This window comes from Chiloscyllium punctatum, chromosome 24 (assembly GCF_047496795.1).
Source record: "Chiloscyllium punctatum isolate Juve2018m chromosome 24, sChiPun1.3, whole genome shotgun sequence".
Classification (NCBI taxonomy): Eukaryota; Metazoa; Chordata; class Chondrichthyes; order Orectolobiformes; family Hemiscylliidae; genus Chiloscyllium; species Chiloscyllium punctatum.
Window position 1 is genome coordinate 53684384 of NC_092762.1, and position 22103 is coordinate 53706486.

A 22103-nucleotide genomic window follows, 5' to 3' on the forward strand; every position below is an offset into this window, starting at 1 on the left:
GGTCGGGAGGGGGGGGGGAAGGGTCGGGAGGGGGGGAGGAGGGGGGAAGGGTCGGGAGGGGGGGGGGAGGAGGGGGGAAGGGTCGGGAGGGGGGGGGAGGAGGGGGGGAAGGGTCGGGAGGGGGGGGGAGGGAGGGGGGAAGGGTCGGGGGGGAAGGGGGGGGGGAAGGGTCGGGAGGAGGGGGGAAGGGTCGGGAGGGGGGGGAACGGTTGGGAGGGGGGGGGGAAGGAGGGGGGGAAGGGTCGGGAGGGGGGGGGAAGGAGGGGGGAAGGGTCGGGAGGGGGGGGGGGAAGGAGGGGGAAGGGTCGGGAGGGGGAGGAGGGAGGGGGGGAAGGGTCGGGGGGGGAAGGGTCGGGGGAAGGGTCGGGGGAGGGGAAGGGGTGGGAAGGGTCGGGAGGGGGGGGGGAGGAGGGGGGAAGGGTCTGGAGGGGGGGGGAAGGAGGGGGGGGAAGGGTCTGGAGGGGGGGGGAAGGAGGGGGGGGGGAAGGGTCGGGAGGGGGGGAGGGGGGAAGGGTCGGGGAGGTGGGGGAAGGAGGGGGGGGGAAGGGTCGGGAGGGGGGGGAAGGGTCGGGAGGGGGGGAAGGAGGGGGGGGGAAGGGTCGGGAGGGGGGGGAAGGGTCGGGAGGTGGGGGAAGGGGGGGGGGGGAAGGGTCGGGAGGGGGGGGAAGGAGGGGGGGGGGAAGGGTCGGGAGGGGGGGGAAGGAGGGGGGGGGGAAGGGTCGGGAGGGGGGGGAAGGAGGGGGGGGGGAAGGGTCGGGAGGGGGGGGAAGGGTCGGGGGGGGGGGAAGGAGGGGGGGGGGGGAAGGGTCGGGAGGGGGGGGAAGGAGGGGGGGGGAAGGGTCGGGAGGGGGGGGAAGGAGGGGGGGGGGGAAGGGTCGGGAGGGGGGGGAAGGAGGGGGGGGGGGAAGGGTCGGGAGGGGGGGGAAGGAGGGGGGGGGGGGAAGGGTCGGGAGGGGGGGGAAGGAGGGGGGGGGGGAAGGGTCGGGAGGGGGGGGGAAGGGTCGGGAGGGGGGGGAAGGAGGGGGGGGGGAAGGGTCGGGAGGGGGGGGAAGGAGGGGGGGGGGAAGGGTCGGGAGGGGGGGGAAGGAGGGGGGGGGGAAGGGTCGGGAGGGGGGGGAAGGAGGGGGGGGGGGAAGGGTCGGGAGGGGGGGGAAGGAGGGGGGGGGGGGAAGGGTCGGGAGGGGGGGGGAAGGAGGGGGGGGGAAGGGTCGGGAGGGGGGGGAAGGAGGGGGGGGGGGGAAGGGTCGGGAGGGGGGGGAAGGAGGGGGGGGGGAAGGGTCGGGAGGGGGGGGAAGGAGGGGGGGGGGAAGGGTCGGGAGGGGGGGGAAGGAGGGGGGGGGGAAGGAGGGGGGGGGGAAGGGTCGGGAGGGGGGGGAAGGAGGGGGGGGGGAAGGAGGGGGGGGGGGAAGGGTCGGGAGGGGGGGGAAGGAGTGGGGGGGAAGGGTCGGGAGGGGGGGGAAGGAGTGGGGGGGGAAGGGTCGGGAGGGGGGGGGAAGGAGGGGGGGGGGAAGGGTCGGGAGGGGGGGGAAGGAGGGGGGGGGGAAGGGTCGGGAGGGGGGGGAAGGAGGGGGGGGGGAAGGGTCGGGAGGGGGGGGAAGGAGGGGGGGGGGGAAGGGTCGGGAGGGGGGGGAAGGAGGGGGGGGGAAGGGTCGGGAGGGGGGGGAAGGAGGGGGGGGGGGAAGGGTCGGGAGGGGGGGGGGGAAGGGTCGGGAGGGGGGGGAAGGAGGGGGGGGGAAGGGTCGGGAGGGGGGGGAAGGAGGGGGGGGGAAGGGTCGGGAGGGGGGGGAGGAGGAGGGGGGGGAAGGGTCGGGAGGGGGGGGGAAGGGTCGGGAGGGGGGGAAGGAGGGGGGGGGGGAAGGGTCGGGAGGGGGGGGAAGGAGGGGGGGGGAAGGGTCGGGAGGGGGGGGAAGGAGGGGGGGAAGGGTCGGGGGGGGAAGGGTCGGGAGGGGGGGAAGGGTCGGGGGGGGGGAAGGGTCGGGAGGGGGGGGGAAGGAGGGGGGAAGGGTCGGGAGGGGGGGGAAGGAGGGGGGAAGGGTCGGGAGGGGGGGGGAAGGAGGGGGGAAGGGTCGGGAGGGGGGGGGGAAGGAGGGGGAAGGGTCGGGGAGGGGGGAGGAGGGAGGGGGGAAGGGTCGGGGGGGGAAGGGTCGGGGGAAGGGTCGGGGGGGGGGGGAAGGGTGGGAAGGGTCGGGAGGGGGGGGGGAGGAGGGGGGAAGGGTCTGGAGGGGGGGGGAAGGAGGGGGGGAAGGGTCTGGAGGGGGGGGGAAGGAGGGGGGGGGAAGGGTCGGGAGGGGGGGAAGGGTCGGGAGGTGGGGGAAGGAGGGGGGGGGAAGGGTCGGGGGGGGGGGGGGAAGGGTCGGGAGGTGGGGAAGGAGGGGGGGGGGAAGGGTCGGGAGGTGGGGGAAGGAGGGGGGGGGAAGGGTCGGGAGGGGGGGGGAAGGGTCGGGAGGTGGGGGAAGGAGGGGGGGGGAAGGGTCGGGAGGGGGGGGAAGGAGGGGGGGGGGAAGGGTCGGGGAGGGGGGGGGAAGGGAGGGGGGGGGGGGGGGGGAGGGGGGGGCGGGAGGGGGGGGGGGGGAAGGGTCGGGGGGGGGGGGGGAAGGAGAGGGGGGGGAAGGGTCGGGAGGGGGGGGAAGGGGGGGGGGGAAGGGTCGGGAGGGGGGGGAAGGAGGGGGGGGGGAAGGGTCGGGGGGGGGGGGGGGGAAGGGTCGGGAGGGGGGGGAAGGAGGGGGGGGGGAAGGGTCGGGAGGGGGGGGGAAGGAGTGGGGGGGGAAGGGTCGGGAGGGGGGGGAAGGAGGGGGGGGAAGGGTCGGGAGGGGGGGGAAGGAGGGGGGGGGGGGAAGGGTCGGGAGGGGGGGGAAGGAGGGGGGGGGGGAAGGGTCGGGAGGGGGGGGAAGGAGGGGGGGGGGGAAGGGTCGGGAGGGGGGGGAAGGAGGGGGGGGGGGAAGGGTCGGGAGGGGGGGGAAGGAGGGGGGGGGGGGAAGGGTCGGGAGGGGGGGGAAGGAGGGGGGGGGGAAGGGTCGGGAGGGGGGGGAAGGAGGGGGGGGGAAGGGTCGGGAGGGGGGGGAAGGAGGGGGGGGGGAAGGGTCGGGAGGGGGGGGAAGGAGGGGGGGGGGAAGGGTCGGGAGGGGGGGGAAGGAGGGGGGGGGGAAGGAGGGGGGGGGGGAAGGGTCGGGAGGGGGGGGAAGGAGGGGGGGGGGAAGGGGTCGGGAGGGGGGGGAAGGAGGGGGGGGGGAAGGGTCGGGAGGGGGGGGAAGGAGGGGGGGGGGAAGGGTCGGGAGGGGGGGGAAGGAGGGGGGGGGAAGGGTCGGGAGGGGGGGGGAAGGAGGGGGGGGGGGAAGGGTCGGGAGGGGGGGGGGAAGGGTCGGGAGGGGGGGGAAGGAGGGGGGGGGAAGGGTCGGGAGGGGGGGGAAGGAGGGGGGGGAAGGAGGGGGGGGGGGAAAGGGTCGGGAGGGGGGGGGGAAGGGTCGGGAGGGGGGGGAAGGAGGGGGGGGGGAAGGGTCGGGAGGGGGGGGAAGGAGGGGGGGGGGAAGGGTCGGAGGGGGGGGAAGGAGGGGGGGGGGGGGAAGGGTCGGGAGGGGGGGGAAGGAGGGGGGGGAAGGGTCGGGAGGGGGGGGAAGGAGGGGGGGGAAGGAGGGGGGGGAAGGGTCGGGAGGGGGGGGAAGGAGGGGGGGGAAGGGTCGGGGGGGGGGGGAAGGGTCGGGAGGGGGGGGAAGGAGGGGGGAAGGGTCGGGAGGGGGGGGAAGGAGGGGGGAAGGGTCGGGAGGGGGGGGGAAGGAGGGGGGGAAGGGTCGGGAGGGGGGGGAAGGGTCGGGAGGGGGGGGGGAAGGAGGGGGAAGGGTCGGGAGGGGGGGGGGGAAGGAGGGGGGAAGGGTCGGGAGGGGGGGAAGGAGGGGGGAAGGGTCGGGAGGGGGGGGAAGGAGGGGGGAAGGGTCGGGAGGGGGGGAAGGAGGGGGGAAGGGTCGGGAGGAGGGGGGAAGGGTCGGGGGGGGGGAAGGGTCGGGAAGGGGGGGATGGGTCGGGGGGAATGGGGGGAAGGAGGGGGGAAGGGTCGGGAGGGAGGGGGGAAGGGTCGGGAGGGAGGGGGGAAGGGTAGGGGGGGGGAAGGTCGGGTGGGGGAAAGGTCGGGGGGAGAAGGGGGGGGAAGGTCGGGGGGGGAGAAGGGGGGGGGAAAGGTCGGGGGGGAGAGGGGGGGGAAAGGTCGGGGGGGGAGAAGGGGGGGGAAGGTCAGGGGGGAGAAGGGGGGGGAAAGGTCGGGGGGGAGAAGGGGGGGGAAGGTCAGGGGGGAGAAGGGGGGGGGGGGGGAAGGTCGGGGGGGGAGAGGGGGGGGGGAAAGGTCGGGGGGGGAGAAGGGGGGGGGGAAAGGTCGGGGGGGAGAAGGGGGGGGGGAAAGGTCGGGGGGGAGAGGGGGGGGAAAGGTCGGGGGGGGAGAAGGAGGGGGGAAGGGTCGGGAGGGGGGGGAAGGAGGGGGGAAGGGTCGGGAGGGGGGGGGGAAGGAGGGGGGAAGGGTCGGGAGGGGGGGGGGAAGGAGGGGCGAAGGGTCGGGAGGGGGGCGAAGGGGTCGGGAGGGGGGGGGGAAGGAGGGGGGGAAGGGTCGGGAGGGGGGGGAAGGGTCGGAAGGGTCGGGAGGGGGGGGGAAGGAGGGGAAGGGTCGGGAGGGGGGGGGGAAGGAGGGGGAAGGGTCGGGAGGGGGGGGAAGGAGGGGGGAAGGGTCGGGAGGGGGGGGGAAGGAGGGGGGAAGGGTCGGGAGGGGGGGGGAAGGGAAGGGTCGGGAGGCGGGGGGAAGGAGGGGGAAGGGTCGGGAGGGGGGGGAAGGGTCGGGAGGGGGGGGAAGGAGGGGGAAGGGTCGGGAGGGGGGGGGAAGGAGGGGGAAGGGTCGGGAGGGGAGAAGGAGGGGGGAAGGGTCGGGAGGGGGGGGGGAAGGAGGGGGGAAGGGTCGGGAGGGGGGGGGAAGGAGGGGGGAAGGGTCGGGGGGGGAAGGGTCAGGAGGGGAAGGAGGGGGGAAGGGTCGGGAGGGGGGGGGAAGTGTCGGGGGGGGGAAGGAGGGGGGAAGGGTCGGGAGGGGGGGGGGAAGGAGGGGTGAAGGGTCTGGAGGGGGGGGAAGGAGGGGTGAAGGGTCGGGAGGGGGGGGGGAAGGAGGGGTGAAGGGTCGGGAGGGGGGGGAAGGAGGGGGGAAGGGTCGGGGGGGGAAGGAGGGGGGAGGGGGGGGGAAGGAGGGGGGAAGGGTGGGAAGGGTCGGGGGGGGGAAAGAGGGGGGAAGGGTCGGGAGGGGGGGGGAAGGAGGAGGGAAGGGTCGGGAGGGGGGGGAAGGAGGAGGGAAGGGTCGGGAGGGGGGGGAAGGGGGGGGGGAAGGAGGAGGGAAGGGTCGGGAGGGGGGGGAAGGAGGGGGGAAGGGTCGGGAGGGGGGGGAAGGAGGGGGGAAGGGTCGGGAGGGGGGGGGAGGAGGGGGAAGGGTCGGGGGGGGGGAGGAGGGGGGAAGGGTCGGGAGGGGGAGGAGGGAGGGGGGAAGGGTCGGGGGGGGAAGGGGGGGGAAAGGTCGGGGGGGAGAAGGGGGGGTAGGGTCGGGGGGGAGAAGGGGGGGTTAGGGTCGGTGGGGGGGGAGAAGGGGGCGGGGAAGGGTGGGGGGGGGAGTAGGAGGGGGAGAAGGGGGGGGGAAGGGTCGGGGGGGCGAGAAGGGGGGGGAAGGTTCGGGGGGGGTGGAAGGCGGGGGGAAGGGTCAGGGGGGGTGGAAGGCGGGGGGAAGGGTCGGGGGGGGGAGAAGGGGGGGTTAAGGGTCGGGGGGGGAGAAGTGGGGAGACGGGTCGGGGAGGGAGAAGGGGGGGAAGGGTCGGGGGGGGGAGAAGGGGTGGGGAAGGGTCGGCGGGGGGAGAAGGGGGGAGACGGGTCGGGGGGGGAAAAGGGGGGGGGGGGGAAGGGTCGGGGGGGGGAGAAGGGGGGGAAGGTTCGGGGGGGGGAGAAGGAGGGGGGGAAGGTTCGGGGGGGGGAAGAAGGGGGGGTAAGGGTCGGGGGGGAAGAAGGGGGGGGAAGGGTCGGGAGGGGGGGAAGGAGGGGGGAAGGGTCGGGGGGGGGAAGGAGGGGGGAAGGGTCGGAAGGGGGGGGATGGGTCGGGGGGAATGGGGGGAAGGAGGGGGGAAGGGTCGGGAGGGAGGGGGGAAGGGTCGGGGGGGAAGGAGGGGGGAAGGGTCGGGGGGGAGAAGGGGGGGGAAGGTCGGGGGGGAGAAGGGGGGGGAAAGGTCGGGGGGGAGAGGGGGGGGGAAGGTCAGGGGGGAGAGGGGGGAGAAGGGGGGGGAAAGGTCGGGGGGGAGAAGGGGGGGGAAAGGTCGGGGGGGAGAAGGGGGGGGAAAGGTCGGGGGGGAGAAGGGGGGGGAAAGGTCGGGGGGGAGAAGGGGGGGGAAAGGTCGGGGGGGAGAGGGGGGGAAAGGTCGGGGGGGAGAATGGGGGGGAAAGGTCGGGGGGGAGAATGGGGCGGAAAGGTCGGGGGGGGAGAAGGGGGGGGGTAGGGTCGGTGGGGGGGGAGAAGGGGACGGGGAAGGGTGGGGGGGGAAAGGGGGGGGGAGAAGGGGACGGGGAAGGGGGGGGGGGAAAGGGGGGGGAAGGGGGGGGGGAAAGGGGGGGGAAGGGTGGGGGGGGAGAAGGGGACGGGGAAGGGTGGGGGGGGAAAGGGGGGGGGAAGGGTCGGGGGGGGGAGAAGGGAGGGGAAGGGTCGGGGGGGGAGAAGGGGGGGGGAAGGGTCGGGGGGGGTGGAAGGCGGGGGGAAGGGTCGGGGGGGGAGAAGGGGGGGGGTTAAGGGTCGGGGGGGGAGAAGGGGGGAGACGGGTCGGGGAGGGAGAAGGGGGGGAAGGGTCGGGGGGGGAGAAGGGTGGGGAAGGGTCGGCGGGGGGGGAGAAGGGTCCGGGGGGGAGAAGGGGGGAGACGGGTCGGGGGGGGAAAAGGGGGGGGGGGGAAGGGTCGGGGGGGGGAGAAGGGGGTGGAAGGGTCGGGGGGGGGGAGAAGGGGGTGGAAGGGTCGGGGGGGGGAGAAGGGGGTGGAAGGGTCGGGGGGGGGGGAGAAGGGGGTGGAAGGGTCGGGGGGGGGGAGAAGGGGGGTGGAAGGGTCGGGGGGGGAGGGGGGGGGAAGGGTCGGGGGGGGGGAAGGTTCGGGGGGGGGAGAAGGGGGGGGGAAGGTTCGGGGGGGGAGAAGGAGGGGGAAGGGTCAGGGGGGGGAAGGGTCGGGGGGGGAGAAGGGGGGGGGAAGGGTCGAGGGGGGAGAAGGGGGGGGAAGGTTCGGGGGGGGAGAAGGAGGGGGGAAGGTTCGGGGGGGGAGAAGGAGGGGGGAAGGTTCGGGGGGGGGAGAAGGAGGGGGGAAGGTTCGGGGGGGGGAGAAGGAGGGGGGAAGGTTCGGGGGGGGGAAGAAGGGGGGGGAAAGGGTCGGGGGGGAGAAGGGGGGGGAAGGGTCGGGGGGGGGAGAAGGGGGGGGGAAGGGTCGGGGGGGGGAGAAGGGGGGGGAAGGGTCGGGGGGGGGAGAAGGGGGGGGGGAAAGGTCGGGGGGGGGGAAGGGTCGGGGGGGGGAGAAGTGGGGGGGAAGGGTCGGGGGGGGAGAAGTGGGGGGGAAGGGTCGGGGGGGGAGAAGTGGGGGGAAGGGTCGGGGGGGGGAGAAGGTGGGGGGGAAGGGTCGGGGGGGGGAGAAGGTGGGGGGGAAGGGGTCGGGGGGGGGAGAAGGTGGGGGGGAAGGGTCGGGGGGGGAGAAGGGGGGGGGGGAGAAGGGCGGGGAAGGGTCGGGGGGGGTGGGAAGGGTCGGGGGGGGAGAAGGGCGGGAAGGGTCGGGGGGGGGGAAGGGCGGGGAAGGGTCGTGGGGGGGTGAAGGGGGGAAGGGTCGGGGGGGGGAGAAGGGGGCGGGGAAGTGTCGGGAGGGGGGGGGGAAGGAGGGGGGAAGGGTCGGGAGGGGGGGGGAAGGAGGGGGGAAGGGTCGGGAGGGGGGGGGGGGAAGGGTCGGGGGGGGGGGGAAGGAGGGAGGAAGGGTCGGGAGGGGGGGAAGGAGGGGGGAAGGGTCGGGAGGGGGGGAAGGAGGGGGGAAGGGTCGGGAGGGGGGAAGGGTCGGGAGGAGGGGGGAAGGGTCGGGGGGGGAAGGGTCGGGAAGGGGGGGGATGGGTCGGGGGGAATGGGGGGAAGGAGGGGGGAAGGGTCGGGAGGGAGGGGGGAAGGAGGGGGGAGGGGGGAAGGAGGGGGGAAGGGTCGGGAGGGAGGGGGGGAGGGTTGGGGGGGAAGGAGGGGGGAAGGGTCGGGGGGGAGAAGGGGGGGGGAAGGGTCGGGGGGGAGAAGGGGGGGGGAAAGGTCGGGGGGGAGAAGGGGGGGGAAAGGTCAGGGGGGGGAAAGGTCGGGGGGGAGAGGGGGGGGAAAGGTCGGGGGGGAGAAGGGGGGGAAAGGTCGGGGGGGGAAAGGTCGGGGGGGAGAAGGGGGGAAAGGTCGAGGGGGGGAAAGGTCGGGGGGGAGAAGGCGGGGGGAGAGGTCGGGGGGGGAGAGGGGGGGAAAGGTCGGGGGGGAGGGGGGGGGGGGAAGGTCGGGGGGGAGAGGGGGGGGAAAGGTCGGGGGGGAAAGGTGGGGGGGAGAAGGGGGGGGTAGGGTCGGGGGGGGAGAGGGGGAGGGGTAGGGTCGGGGGGGGGAGAAGGAGGGGGGAAGGGTCGGGGGGGGGAGAAGGGGGCGGGGAAGGGTGGGGGGGAAGGGTCGGGGGGGGAGAAGGGGGCGGGGAAGGGTGGGGGGGGGAAGGGTCGGGGGGGAGAAGGGGGCGGGGAAGGGTGGGGGGGGGGGGAAGGGTCGGGGGGGGAGAAGGGGGGGGAAGGGTCGGGGGGGTGGAAGGCGGGGGGAAGGGTCGGGGGGGGAGAAGGGGGGGGTTAAGGGGTCGGGGGGGGAGAAGGGGGGAGACGGGTCGGGGAGGGAGAAGGGGGGGAAGGGTCGGGGGGGGGGGAGAAGGGTGGGGAAGGGTCGGCGGGGGGAGAAGGGTCCGGGGGGAGAAGGGGGGAGACGGGTCGGGGGGGGAAAAGGGGGGGGGGGGGAAGGGTCGGGGGGGGGGAGAAGGGGGTGGAAGGGTCGGGGGGGGGGGAGAAGGGGGTGGAAGGGTCGGGGGGGTGGAAGGCGGGGGGAAGGGTCGGGGGGGAGAAGGGGGGGGTTAAAGGTCGGGGGGGAGAAGGGGGGAGACGGGTCGGGGAGGGAGAAGGGGGGGAAGGGTCGGGGGGGGGGAGAAGGGTGGGGAAGGGTCGGCGGGGGGAGAAGGGTCCGGGGGGGAGAAGGGGGGAGACGGGTCGGGGGGGGAAAAGGGGGGGGGGGAGAAGGGGGGAGACGGGTCGGGGGGGGAAAAGGGGGGGGGGGAGAAGGGTCGGGGGGGGGGAGAAGGGGGTGGAAGGGTCAGGGGGGGGAGAAGGGGGTGGAAGGGTCGGGGGGGGAGGGGGGGGAGGGGGGGGAGAAGGGGGGGGGGGAAGGGTCGGGTGGGGGGGAGAAGGGGGGGGGGGAAGGGTCGAGGGGCGGAGAAGGGGGGGGGGGAAGGGTCGGGGGGGGAGAGGGGGGGGGAAGGGTCGAGGGGGGGGGGGGGGGAAGGGTCGAGGGGGGAGAAGGAGGGGGGAAGGTTCGGGGGGGGGAAGGGTCGGGGGGGGAAGGGTCGGGGGGGGAAGAAGGGGGGGAAGGGGTGGGGGGGGGGAGAAGGGGGGGGGAAGGGTCGGGGGGGGAGAAGGGGGGGGGGGGAAGGGGGGGAGAAGGGTCGGGGGGGGGAGAAGGGGGGGGGGGAAGGGCGGGGAAGGGTCGGGGGGGGAGAAGGGGGGGGAAGGGCGGGGAAGGGTCGGGGGGGGAGAAGGGGGGGGGAAGGAGGGGGGAAGGGTCGGGGGGGAAGGGTCGGGAAGGGGGGGATGGGTCGGGGGGAATGGGGGGAAGGGTCGGGAGGGGGGGGGGAAGGAGGGGGGAAGGGTCGGGAGGGGGGGGGGAAGGAGGGGGGAAGGGTCGGGGGGGGGGAGGAGGGGGGAGGAGGGGGGAAGGGTCGGGAGGGGGGGGAAGGAGGGGGGAAGGGTCGGGGGAGAGGAGGGGGGAAGGGTCGGGAGGGGGGGGAGGAGGGGGGGAAGGGTCGGGAGGGGGGGGGAGGAGGGGGGGAAGGGTCGGGAGGGGGAGGAGGGAGGGGGGGAAGGGTCGGGGGGGTGAGGGGGGGAAGGGTCGGGGGAAGGAGGGGGGAAGGGTCGGGAGGGGGGGGGAAGGAGGGGGGAAGGGGTCGGGGGGGGAAGGAGGGGGGAAGGGTCGGGGGGGGGGGGGAGGAGGGGGGAAGGAGGGGGGGAAGGGTGGGAAGGGTCGGGGGGGGGAAAGAGGGGGGAAGGGTCGGGGGGGGGGGGAAGGGGTCGGGAGGGAGGCGGGAAGGGTCGGGGGGAGGGGGGAGGGTCGGGGGGAGGGGGGGAAGGAGGGGGGAGGGTCGGGAGGGGGAGGAGGGAGGGGGGATAGGGTCGGGGGGGGGGAAGGAGGGGGGAAGGGTGGGAAGGGTCGGGGGGGGAAAGAGGGGGGAAGGGTCGGGGGGGGGGAAGGAGGGGGGGAAGGGTCGGGGGGGGGAGAAGGGTTGGAAGGGTCGGGGGGGGGAGAAGGGGTTGGAAGGGTCGGGGGGGGAGAGGGGGGGGGAAGGGTCGGGGGGGGAGAAGGGGGGGGGGAAGGGTCGAGGGGGAAGGAGGGGGGAAGGGGTCGGGAGGGAGGGGGGAAGGGGTCGGGAGGGAGGCGGGAAGGGTCGGGGGGAGGGGGGAGGGTCGGGGGAGGGGGGGGAATGAGGGGGGAGGGTCGGGGGAGGGGGGGAAGGAGGGGGGAAGGGGTCGGTGGGGGGGGGGAAGGAGGGGGGAAGGGTCGGGGGGAGGGAGGGATGGGGGGAAGGATCGAGGGGAGGGGGGGGAAGGAGGGGGGGAAGGGTCGGGGGGAGGGAGGGGGGGGAAGGGGTCGGGGGAGGGGGGGTAAGGGTCGGGGGGAGGGGAGGGGGGAAGGGTCGGGGAAGGGTCGGGGGGAGGGGAGGGGGGAAGGGTCGGGGGAGGGGGGGGAAGGAGGGGGGGAAGGGTCGAGGGGAGGGGGGGTAAGGGTCGGGGGGAGGGGGGGGGAGGGTCGGGGGGGGAGGAGGGGGGAAGGGTCGGGGGGGAGGACGGGGGGAAGGGTCGGGGGGGGAGGAGGGGGGAAGGGTCGGGGGGGAGGAGGGGGGAAGGGTCGGGGGGGGAGGATGGGGGGAAGGGTCGGGGGGAAGGAGGGGGAAGGGTCGGGCGGGAAGGGTCGGGGGGGAAGGGTGGGGGGGCGGGGGGGGACGGGGGGGAGGGAAGGTCGGGGCGGGAAGGGTCGGGGGGAGGAGGGGGGGGAGGGTAGGGGGGGGGAGGGGGGAAGGGTCGGGGGGGGAAGGAGGGGGGGGAAGGGTCGGGGGGAAGGACGGGGGGGGAAGGGTCGGGGGGGAGGAGGGGGGAAGGGTCGGGGGAGGGGGGGAAAGGGTCGGAGGGGGAGGGTCGGGGGGAGGGGGGGAGGGGAAGGGAGGGGGGGAAGGGAAGTGGGGGGGTGGGGGGGAAGGGAAGTGGGGGGGGAAGGGGAGGAAGGTCCACATGAGTCTGAGCTTCTGGGCAGCTCACCTGGCAAAAGTTTCCCAGTGAGTACTGTGTCCCAGTGAATACCAAATTATACTGCCTCTTAAGTGAGGTGTGTGTGTTCCAGTAGGTGCAGTTGGTCCCAGACAGCAGCGCTCAGCTTCCACATATAAAAGTTCAAGCCAAGCTCTGGGATTTGAACATCTAATCACAGCAGGCGATCCATCTCTGAGGGAGTAAGGCTGGGTTAGCTTTACAGCTGTAGGCCTTTAAACCCCCCAGTATTTTGAGAAGAAATTAATCATTCTTTTTTTCCAGCACTCCCTTATTCTGTGAATTGTTACTTATATACTGAATAAATATCCATTTGCCTTATTTATTTGTGTTGGTGCAATCTAATTGCATAAGTAACAAAATTGGCAACACTTTCAATAGTGCTTTATTGAGCATGTTAGATACTCTAAATATGTTTTTTTTTCTATTAGCAGAAATTGTACTTACACTTTCTAATGAGATTTGAGTTTCTTTATATTCGTTTTGTTCTTTTAGTGCAGTCAATGCTCTCAAATGGTGAGACACAATCCTTCTGTCATGCGGCTCACTCTGCTGAATCAAATTTCAAGTAGATCCAGCAACTCAAAACTCGAGGCACTGTATACCACCAGCAGTGGTGTTCGACTATAGTCTCATTGCTCAGCATATTTCTCATTGTACCATGATTATCAGATCAGGGGGTCAACCCTGGTTTATTGAAGAGTCCAGACATCGCAAAAACAAACCGTTAACCTGGTGAAATTTTACAGGACTTCTTGCCTTACAAACAGCAGAAACAATATACAGGATAAGTGATTCCATGACCAACTAAACGCGATCAGAAAATTAAACAACTAACAGGAAGAGAATGTCAGAGTAGGCTTACTGGGCTGAATGGCCTACTGCTATTCCTATGTTCCTAATTATAAATGGATGCTCCTTTACGTCTGTAGAAACCAATAAAGTTCTCATCTAGTGTGGTAAGGGGCATTATTTTTGACTGCCATGCCTGTATTTCCAGTAAAGGTCACTGAAGCACTACGTTGCATGCCCAATTGACGACACAGTCCAGTGTGGTGATCACAACTGTGACCTTTTGACTTGCTTGTCTCATCCATCAAAGATGCCCCAGGAAAGTATTTCATATTATCGGCAAGATCTGTTTGTGCTCATGGTGATACAGGCCTGTGTTCTGGTTGGATTTTACTGAATTGATTTTGAACCAATTTCATTATCCTTCTTGTAAACAAGAGTCAGACGAACGTTTACTGGTTGCAAGAGTTCTATGTGAAATTAGTCCAGACCAATTCCGAACCTATTGACTGAATCCATGAAACTACAGTTAATTTTGTAATAAGTGGTAGAGTCAACAGCCAGGCTAAAGGGTTAAAATGATAAAATTATAGTACTGCTGTGTGCTATTCTGAAGTTTGGACAGTGGAGGGACTCAGTTCACAGTAAACCAAATGCTTGAACACCTCACTGAATTCCAACATCTGTCACTTTGTTCGGCATACAAACAACCCAGAAACTATTTGATTCCGAAAAGAATCCCGACGAGTGTGTTTCATTTCTTTCCGCCAGAAATACTACCCACCGGACTTTGATCCGTCAAAGATCCCAAAACTCAAACTTCCCAAAGATCGACAGTATGTGGTCCGATTAATGGCTCCTTTCAACATGAGGTAGGCATGAGCTGCTCATCAACATTTTACCTGCTAGTAGAATTAATTTTGTACATCCTAAAGAATGTTAGCTTACATTGTTTAATGATGTAAATTTAATTTAATAAAGGAAACTGAAGTGGTTGCATTCACGACCAATTACCTGACATGATTTCTCCAGTAGCTTGCATGTCATGTGCCCCAGATTCTATCTCAGTATCTTGGCATCATTGAGTAACTGGGTACTGGAAGATATGTTTCCACTCTTGTGGGTCATTGTGTTAATCATGATTTATGTTACTGGATTCTTAAATCCTGCACAAAATTTTCGTGTCCTGCGCAACAAACATTCAAGAATTGATTACACAAGGTGGCAACCTCTTCTACAGCTATTCTCTTAGAGGCAAAAAACACAATCACTCAATTTTAATTCTCTCTCCTTTTAGGGAGATTCTTTAGTCAGATATCTGAGCTCGCCATTTACTTGCTTTCAAATTCTGAACTCTGTGACCCAGTGCTTTTTCGTTATTATCGTTCTTTTTGTGACATAACAGTTACTGTGGTTCAAAGTAATGCAATGCTTTGAGAGGTTTCAGAGAGCTGTGACAAGGTGGTAATGTAAATGCTTTTATCTTATATTTCAAAGCTCTGGAACTCTTCATGTTCCTTAGTCTGTCTGTCTGTCTGTCTTTCTTTCTTTCTGCAATGAAAAAGCTTTTCAAGCTGAGCTTGCTATCAACTAACCATTTTCTCTCGACTGGGCATTTTTCAGCAGTTTTTGATGAGCCAATAGCTGGCTAAAAGTGCTTTCCTATGTGAAGTAGTTCCATTAGCGGTGGTCATGCCTAATCTCAACCTGCACAGTACATAATGTGTCCTTCAGAGTTAATACAAAAACCCACCAACAAGATTGTGCTATTCCTGTGTTATTTTGATTGACAATAGCACTTGCCTCTGCTCTAACCGGGAGGTAGTGAGGTCTGCAGATGCTGGAGATCAGAGTTGAGAGTGTGTTGCTGGAAAAGCACGGTAGGTCAGGCAGCATCCGAGGAGCAAGAAAATTGACGTTTCAGATCGGAGCCCTTCATCAGGAATGAGGCTGGGAGCCTTGGCAGTGGAGAGATAAATGGGCGGGGGGTGGGGCTAAGGAGAAGGTAGCTGCAAGTGCAATAGGTGAATGGAGATGGGGATAAAGGTGATAGGTGGGAGAGGAGGGTGGAGCGGATAGGTGGGAAGGAAGATTGGCAGGTGGGACAGGTCATGAGGTGACATGGTAGCTCAGTGGTTAGCACTGCTGCCTCACATTGCCAGGGACCTGGGTTCGATTCCAGCCTCGGGTGACTGTGTGGAGTTTGCACATTCTCCCCATGTCTGCGTGGGTTTCCTCCAGGTGCTCCGATTTCCTCCCACAGTCACAAAGATGTGCAGGTTAGGTCAATTGGCCATGCTAAATTGCCCATAGTGCTAGGTGCTTTAGTCAGAGGGAATGGGTCTGGGTGGGTTACTCTTCACAGGGTCGGTGTGGATTGTTGGGCTGAAGGGCCTGTTTCCACACTGAATGGAATTTAATCTAATCTATTCCTGTTCTGTTGTATTTTGCGATGTAACTTTTAATTTTGCCTGTTTTTCCCAATCATGGGCCTGAGCTTTTTAGAATAGGAATCCCATGTTAGCAATAAATTGATCAAAAAATACTTTTTACAGTTGATTTTTTTCCAGCCAAGCAAGGCCTGTTTGTTGTACTCTGAACAGACCACCACTTTGATATGTTCAGGCCTAACTCCAAATGTGGTTCTCAGCATGATGTCACTTACTGAAACCTCTCAATAAGGTCACTTGAAGATGAAAGTTGTGCACTGAGACGCATTCTCTTAAGAATCTAAAGCATTCGGAATATTTTGCTAATTGTTTCTTCCATAAAATGCAAGAAAATTAGTATTCACAAAAAAGAATGTAATTCTTTGTGTTTTAAAGAGGAAAGACTGGGATGATTTGAGCAGATCTATAAAATAATGAAATAACAAAATTGGGCAGATGTCAACCAGTTATTTCAACAGAAATTTGTTTGGAAGCACCAGCGATCATGTTTACAAGTTTGATGTTATTCTTTCTGTCAGAGAATAGTAGAGGTGGGGGAGAAGTTGTCAGCTTGTGTAGTGAATGTTATAGAATCTCCACAGTGTGGAAGCAGGCCACTCGACCATTGAGTTCACACCAACCCTCCGAAGAGCATCCTACCCAGATGCACTCTGTCCTTGCAACTCCCATGGCTAACCCACCGAGCCTGTACGTCCCTGGACACAATGGGCAATTTAGCATGGCAAATCCACTTAACCTGCTCGGACTGTGGGAGGAAACCCACGCAGACATGGGGAGAATGTGCAAACCCGACATGAACAATCGCACAAGGGTGGAATCGAATCCAGGTCCCTGGCGCTGTCAGGCAGCAATGCTAACCACTGAGCCACCATGCTGCACTGTTAATACACTGTATTCTTTTAAGATGGAAAAGGTCACCTTGTGGAGGCATTAGGTATCCTGTAACATAGATTGTGACTGATGACCTACATGGTTAGGAGAAACATTTTCCAGCTTCTGTGTCCCCAACTGTTTTTACTTGTTGTGATGTATAGGACTGACTGTATAAACAAGAGAGTCTTGTTTGACATTTTCATGTATTCTTCTCTTGAGTTAGATGTAAGACATGTGGAGAGTACATATACAAAGGGAAGAAGTTCAACGCACGAAAGGAAACTGTACAGAATGAAGTCTATCTGGGTCTGCCCATTTTCCGCTTCTACATCAAGTGTACCAGGTGTCTGGCAGAAATCACATTTAAAGTAAATATGTCTACATCTCATTGATTCATTCATGTGCAGTTCTCTCCGACAAGTGGTATTTGCACTGCATTACTTCAACCAAGGAATGTAATTTTTCTCCAGGATTACAGTAAATTTTGCAGCATATTGTCAGTCCCACCTTGTCTATCATCTTGCACTCCTTGTCCTGATGACATTGATTCCCTCTAGTGTATGTATTCACGGACGCATACCTTAAGATGCCTTACTTCAGTGATATTTATTCCTTGGGTTGGTGATGTCATTTCCTGTTCTTTTTCTTAGGGGGTGGTAAATTGGGTCCAAATCAATGTGTTTGTTGATAGAATTCCGGTTCGAATGCCATGCTTCTAGGAGTTCTTGTGCGTGTCTCTGTTTGTCTTGTTCTATGATGTATATGTTGTCCCAGTCAAAGTGGTGTCCTTCCTCGTCCGTATGTAAGTATACAAGTGAGAGTGGGCCATGTCTTTTTGTGGCTAGTTGGTGTTCATGTTATCCTGGTGGCTAGTTTTCTGCCCATTTGTCCAATGGAGTGTTTGTTACAGTCCTTGCAAGGTATTTTGCAACAAGCAAAGCTAATGTTATTTACAAAATACCTTGCAAGAACTGTAACACAGGAGTTACAGTGATGCTGCTGACGGGGGCTGGGGTTGGGGGGCAGACGGGTGGGAGGGATGGTGGGGTTGGGCAGCAGGTGGTGTTGGATGGGGTTTGGGAGGGGGGGGGGGGGGGGGGGGTGGTTGTGGACAGGGGGGCGGGAGCTCACGCACGTGCTGCTGCTGCCTAGCCTCCTGAATGGAGAGCAGACTTAGCAAGTGCTCGCTGTGTAAATCCCATAGAACTGATTGGGGGACAGGGAGGGGTGAGGAAGGCTTCAGCAATCCTGCACATCCCTTTCACACAAGTGTATGTCTGCTCAGTAACAAACCCTGAGACAGAGAAAGGGAGCAAGGCAGGCAGAGCAAGGAAAAAGGAAACTTCAGAAACCTCTGAGCCCCAGAGGAGAGACGTTGAATCAATTAACCGAATAATCAATTATCCGAACAAAATACTGCCCACCCATCTCTTTCCTATAATCGAGATTCCTCTGTGCATTCAAGGCATTCTACAGAGGTTCCAGCTACTTAGTACACTCTGGCTGAAAGATCTTAAACAGTGACATTTCCCCATTCCATCTCTATGGCAGCTGTGCCAAGCATTACTCCATCCCTCAACAGGTAGTCCTGTACCTGTAGAGCACAAAGGCCTGTTTCATGGATTCAGCATGGACCTCAATAAAATTGCTGTATCTTTCTCCTTACCCGCTATACAAGGGTATATCCCACAGGATGTGATAACTACCCCATCTTCACCAGTCACCTCAAGGCCAACATATGGAGGGTGTCATACTCTGGGCATGTAGGAAGGATTTTTTACAGGGAGTGCCTTTCTCACCACCAACAGTGAAATAATTTTCTTCTTTGCAGCCAGAAATGATCAATTATTAAGTTATAATTATATCAGTTTGTACACTGTATCCAGCTGTTGGTTCATTAGTTGATACTGAAGGTAAGTGAACATAATTGTGAACATAAAAGTGAACAGAAAATTCTGTTTTTGAAACTAGAGCTTTATAGTGATTTCAAATGTACATGATAACAGAGGGAATCATCGCATGTTATTGTTCTCAGCCCACTGTTTGGTGTTACTGCCTTCATGACACTAAGTGTCATGGGATAGACAAACTTGAATCTGAGCTCGGTCAGAATACAGTGATGTATGGTACGATAGGGGCTAGAGGAAAACGCCACGAAAAGGTTGCACTGCCAAACTTACGTATTCACTTGCAGGATATGTTGGTGTCACGTTTGACATGTTTCAAAGTTCCATGTGAATGTTGACCATTTGTGGTGGTTGGGGTGGGAGAGGTATCTATGGTGCTGAGGCAGAATGGATCTGAATTAAACTTGAGTTACATGAAGCTTGTCCAAAGTTTTGGCAATGCAAGCTGCAGGGATTGTGCGTTTCGATGAAATCCTTCAGCCCAGCAGTCTTTTGCCTAGGAGTTGAAAGATAACCAAAGTTCTTTACCTAAATCCATAGAAAAGGAGAGCTGGAAGAAATGTTCTCCCAATTTGAGCTGTCTGTCCAGAAGTTGGTAGATCCTACAGTATGGGTTTGCACTCCCCTGTTAATTATACTCATTGTCCTGCGCTGATTCAGATTTCTTTAATTCAGCAGCATCATTAACCTAGCAAATTGGTGCTGAAGAAAATTGAATTTCCAATTAGTTAAATTAAGCAAGAATATAGGTAAGAGGACTCAATGGTAGTGCAGTAGTTCTGTTGCTGCATTGGTAATTGGGAGACTTGGATGAATCCAGAGAATGAGTGTCCAAATCCTACCTTGGTATTTTGAAAACTTCAATTCTGTTTTGTTTTAAGAACTAAAAAGTAAAAGTGATGCTTAAAAGCTCAGCTGCCTGACTAACACTGTTTAGGAAAAGACATCATTACTCAGTCTGTCCTGTGTATGACTCCCATCCCACTCCAATATGGTTGACACTTGAAACGGAATATAACTAGCAATAACAATAAAACTCAGTCTTGGCTAGTCATTCCTACCACATGAGAATTTCTATCCCAGTCTACTGTTATAAATCTTGACAGTAAATGTCATTATTTAATTGTAGAGTGTGTTAAAGCCAAGGTGCAGAGACTATTTTTAAGAACATTTAACTGCAGTAAGCTATGTCTGCAGAGCCCAGGGTTCAAGCCTACAATCACTATTGTATTTTACCATTTAATATTTATGTGCACTCATTACTGCTTAATACTGAAAGGAAAGGATTCTTAAAACTGAAGCTCTTTGCTGGACTTGCTTTCTGTTTGAACCAAAGGAATGAAGTTGGCTTGACATGTGGCCTTTTCTTGATTGCTGATGTGTATCTGACCTTTTAGACTGACCCTGAGAACACAGACTACGTGATGGAGCATGGAGCGACACGAAACTTCCAAGCAGAGAAACTGCTGGAGGAGCAGGAGAAGCAAATGCAGAAAGAACGGGAGGATGAAGAGCTGAACAACCCGATGAAGGTATTCCTAACTATTTGCAGTGTACTGACAGACCTATTCCAGAGTATATGCTGCACTCTGGCCTCTTGCCACCTTCACCTAACCTCATTCATATATCATTATGTTCCTTTCTCCCTCTTGTGGGGATGAGGTGGCAGTGACATTTTGGAACCTTAATAAAACCGCCTTGTCAAAGTCTTTCCTAGCAGAATATATTGTAAATATTCACTGTCATATTTACTAGTACATTTTGAAACAATGTTTTTGCCATTAACAATAAAACAAGAGTTGAAAAGATATGGAAATGGCAGAGGTGTGGGGATTTCAGTGTGAGGGTGCAATGTGCTAATCAGAAATTCACTCATGTGAAGGTGAATGGCTGATATAGCCCAGTGATTTCAGCACTCATGGTCTTCCGTGTGTTCATCCTTTTTTTAAAGGTTTTAGAGAACAGGACTAAAGATTCCAAAATGGAAATGGAGGTCTTGGAAAACCTGCAGGAGCTGAAGGAGTTGAACCAGCGACAGGCCAATGTTGACTTTGAGAGTATGTTACTGGAGTATCAGAAATATGAGAAAGACCTGAAACGACAGCAGGAGGAGGAAGATGAGCGAGAAATGAAGTAGGCCTGACTCTCCAAATTCAGAATTGTAATGATGGTCATCAGCCTTAAGACATCAAAAAGCAGAATGGATGCAGAGGAAAGCTTTCTGCTGAGTTAGTTGGTCACAGCCAGAATGTTGTAAGGAGGATCCCATCTAGGGTCAGTGCCCTAGGGTTGAACTGGAGATTCTGGGGGAATAAATCAAAGTGCCCATTTTAATCGCAATCCAGAATTTTTTTTAAATATTAAGTCGAGTAGTGAGACTGGGCTCGACTGTGATGCCCTTCACAGTGAAATAGCCTGATCACTGTCTGGATGTGATTGTTTCCACAAAGTACTGGGATGCAGTGATGCCTCAGTGTGAGATAGAGAAGTGTAATAGGTTACAATCATTATTTCCTCTCAAAGATCATTATTATATTAACTTTTTTTTTCTGTTACCTCAAAATAAAACACACGGTCCTCTTGTAGAGGTTATTAATTTAGAAAATTGGCAATTTTTATTAGAAATATCCACACAACTCACTGAGCACCAGATGCTGGTTTATGTGAGTTCACGTTCCAGTCTCTATTTCATGTTTGCACTCTGACCAGTAAGTTTGAGTAGAACTAAAACGCTGCAGATAGTGTGTCCCTGCTTTCACTAGTCCATTGACCAGCATTGGAGTGAAGTTGAATATTAACAACTGCACAATATTTTGAATCAGTTTGAGAGTCCTCTCCTTAACTACACTGCTACTTTGACACTGGTTTCTTGAAGTTTGGAATCCAGTCAAAATTTTGTTTCCTGAACACTAACTCTTTCCCTTCTCCTTCCGATTCTCTTTATCTTTTCCCAATCAAGCATCAGTTTGTTTTCCTGTAGAGAGTTATATGCCAGGAATCAGTTCTCTCTGTTGATTTATCTTGCCTCTTTCTATCCTGAAAGGTCCATGCTGGAAAGTGCCCAGGTGAAGAGAATTCTAGATGATTCGGACTCTGATGAGGAACTCCCTAAACCTTGTAAACTGAATTCGCAGGTCCCTCAGAGGCCCACAGATATTCTCAATGAGGTATGATTTGGATTCCTTTTCAAGTGCTTAAAAGCTAAGAAACGCATTTCATGCATTGTCACAGGCCATTCAACCCATTTTGGCTTGGGGCATCTAGGAAAATCTCCAGTACTCCCCAGTACTCCCCACTTCCTCCCCCAGTACTCCCCACTTCCTCCCCCAGTACTCCCCACTTCCTCCCCCAGTACTCCCCACTTCCTCCCCCAGTACTCCCCACTTCCTCCCCCAGTACTCCCCACTTCCTCCCCCAGTACTCCCCACTTCCTCCCCCAGTACTCCCCACTTCCTCCCCCAGTACTCCCCACTTCCTCCCCCAGTACTCTGTTCAGAATCCTTTCATCTGTAGTGTATTTTTGTGAGCAAATAACTTTTAGATATCAATTCTAAATTCCTCAGTTCCCAATTTGTCTCTTGTTGTTGACAGCTTGATATTGAATGTATTTAGTGTCTCATACCATTTCTAATTTACTTCTGAGATCCTATCATTCGCCAGTTTTAAGGATAAACTCTTCATCCCTCCAGTCTTTTCATGTATGGCCTGATCCTCTGCGACATTGTGGTCTTTAGTTTGTGTCTAAAATGGAGGGGCACCAATATCCCATTAAGGAGGTTTGCTAGTGCCACTTCGGGGGTTTAAAGTAGTCTGGCAGGTGGGGAGAACTGAAGCAGTAAGTTGGCATGCGAAGTGATTGAGGAGAAGGTCAGTATTAAGTCAAGTAAGTCTCATAGTGAGAACAGGGTCAGGTTAATGAACACAGCATTACTGGCACTCTGAAGTGTATTTAATGCAAGGAGTAACAGGTAAGACAAATGAGCTTAGAGCCTGGATTAGTACATAAAACAGCAGTGTTGTAGCTACTAGACAAATATGGTTAAGGGAAGGGAAGGACTGGCCTCTCAACGTTCCAGGATTTAGATGTATCAGGTCTGATATAGAAGGGTGGGGGAATTTAATTACTGATTTAAGAGAATGTCACAGCTGTGCTGTGGGAGTACACCTTAGTGCATCTCAGCATCAAGTGGCATCAGTGATGCCCACAATGCTGTTGGAACTGTGTACAAATGGAGGGGCCTAATCATGATGGTGGGCTCATACAGCGAGGCCATATGGGTAGAACTCAGGAATAAGCAAAGTGCAACCACTGTGAAGGGGTTATATTGTAAGTTTCCCAATAGCCAATGAGAGAGCAACAGATACGTAGTTGTGTTAAATTAGCTTGCCGATGCTCTCAACATTAGAGTGCATATGTGAAGCATGGTGACAAGCAATGCTGCAGAATAAAACATAAAACACTCAGTTAGTCAGTCAGTACTGTGCAGA

At 60.6% G+C, this 22103-nt stretch overlaps 1 protein-coding gene across 1 annotated transcript in view; it reads left to right on the plus strand.

Annotated features, from left to right (window-relative positions):
- yju2 (YJU2 splicing factor homolog) overlaps positions 1 to 22103 on the plus strand; it is a 32042-nt gene that overhangs the window by 3266 nt on the left and 6673 nt on the right. Inside the window, exons 2-6 of the mRNA XM_072593823.1 lie at positions 13157 to 13257; positions 15932 to 16076; positions 19013 to 19147; positions 19567 to 19748; positions 20659 to 20782. Coding sequence (XP_072449924.1) covers positions 13157 to 13257; positions 15932 to 16076; positions 19013 to 19147; positions 19567 to 19748; positions 20659 to 20782 — 687 coding nt within the window. The remainder of the gene's footprint in view (positions 1 to 13156; positions 13258 to 15931; positions 16077 to 19012; positions 19148 to 19566; positions 19749 to 20658; positions 20783 to 22103) is intronic.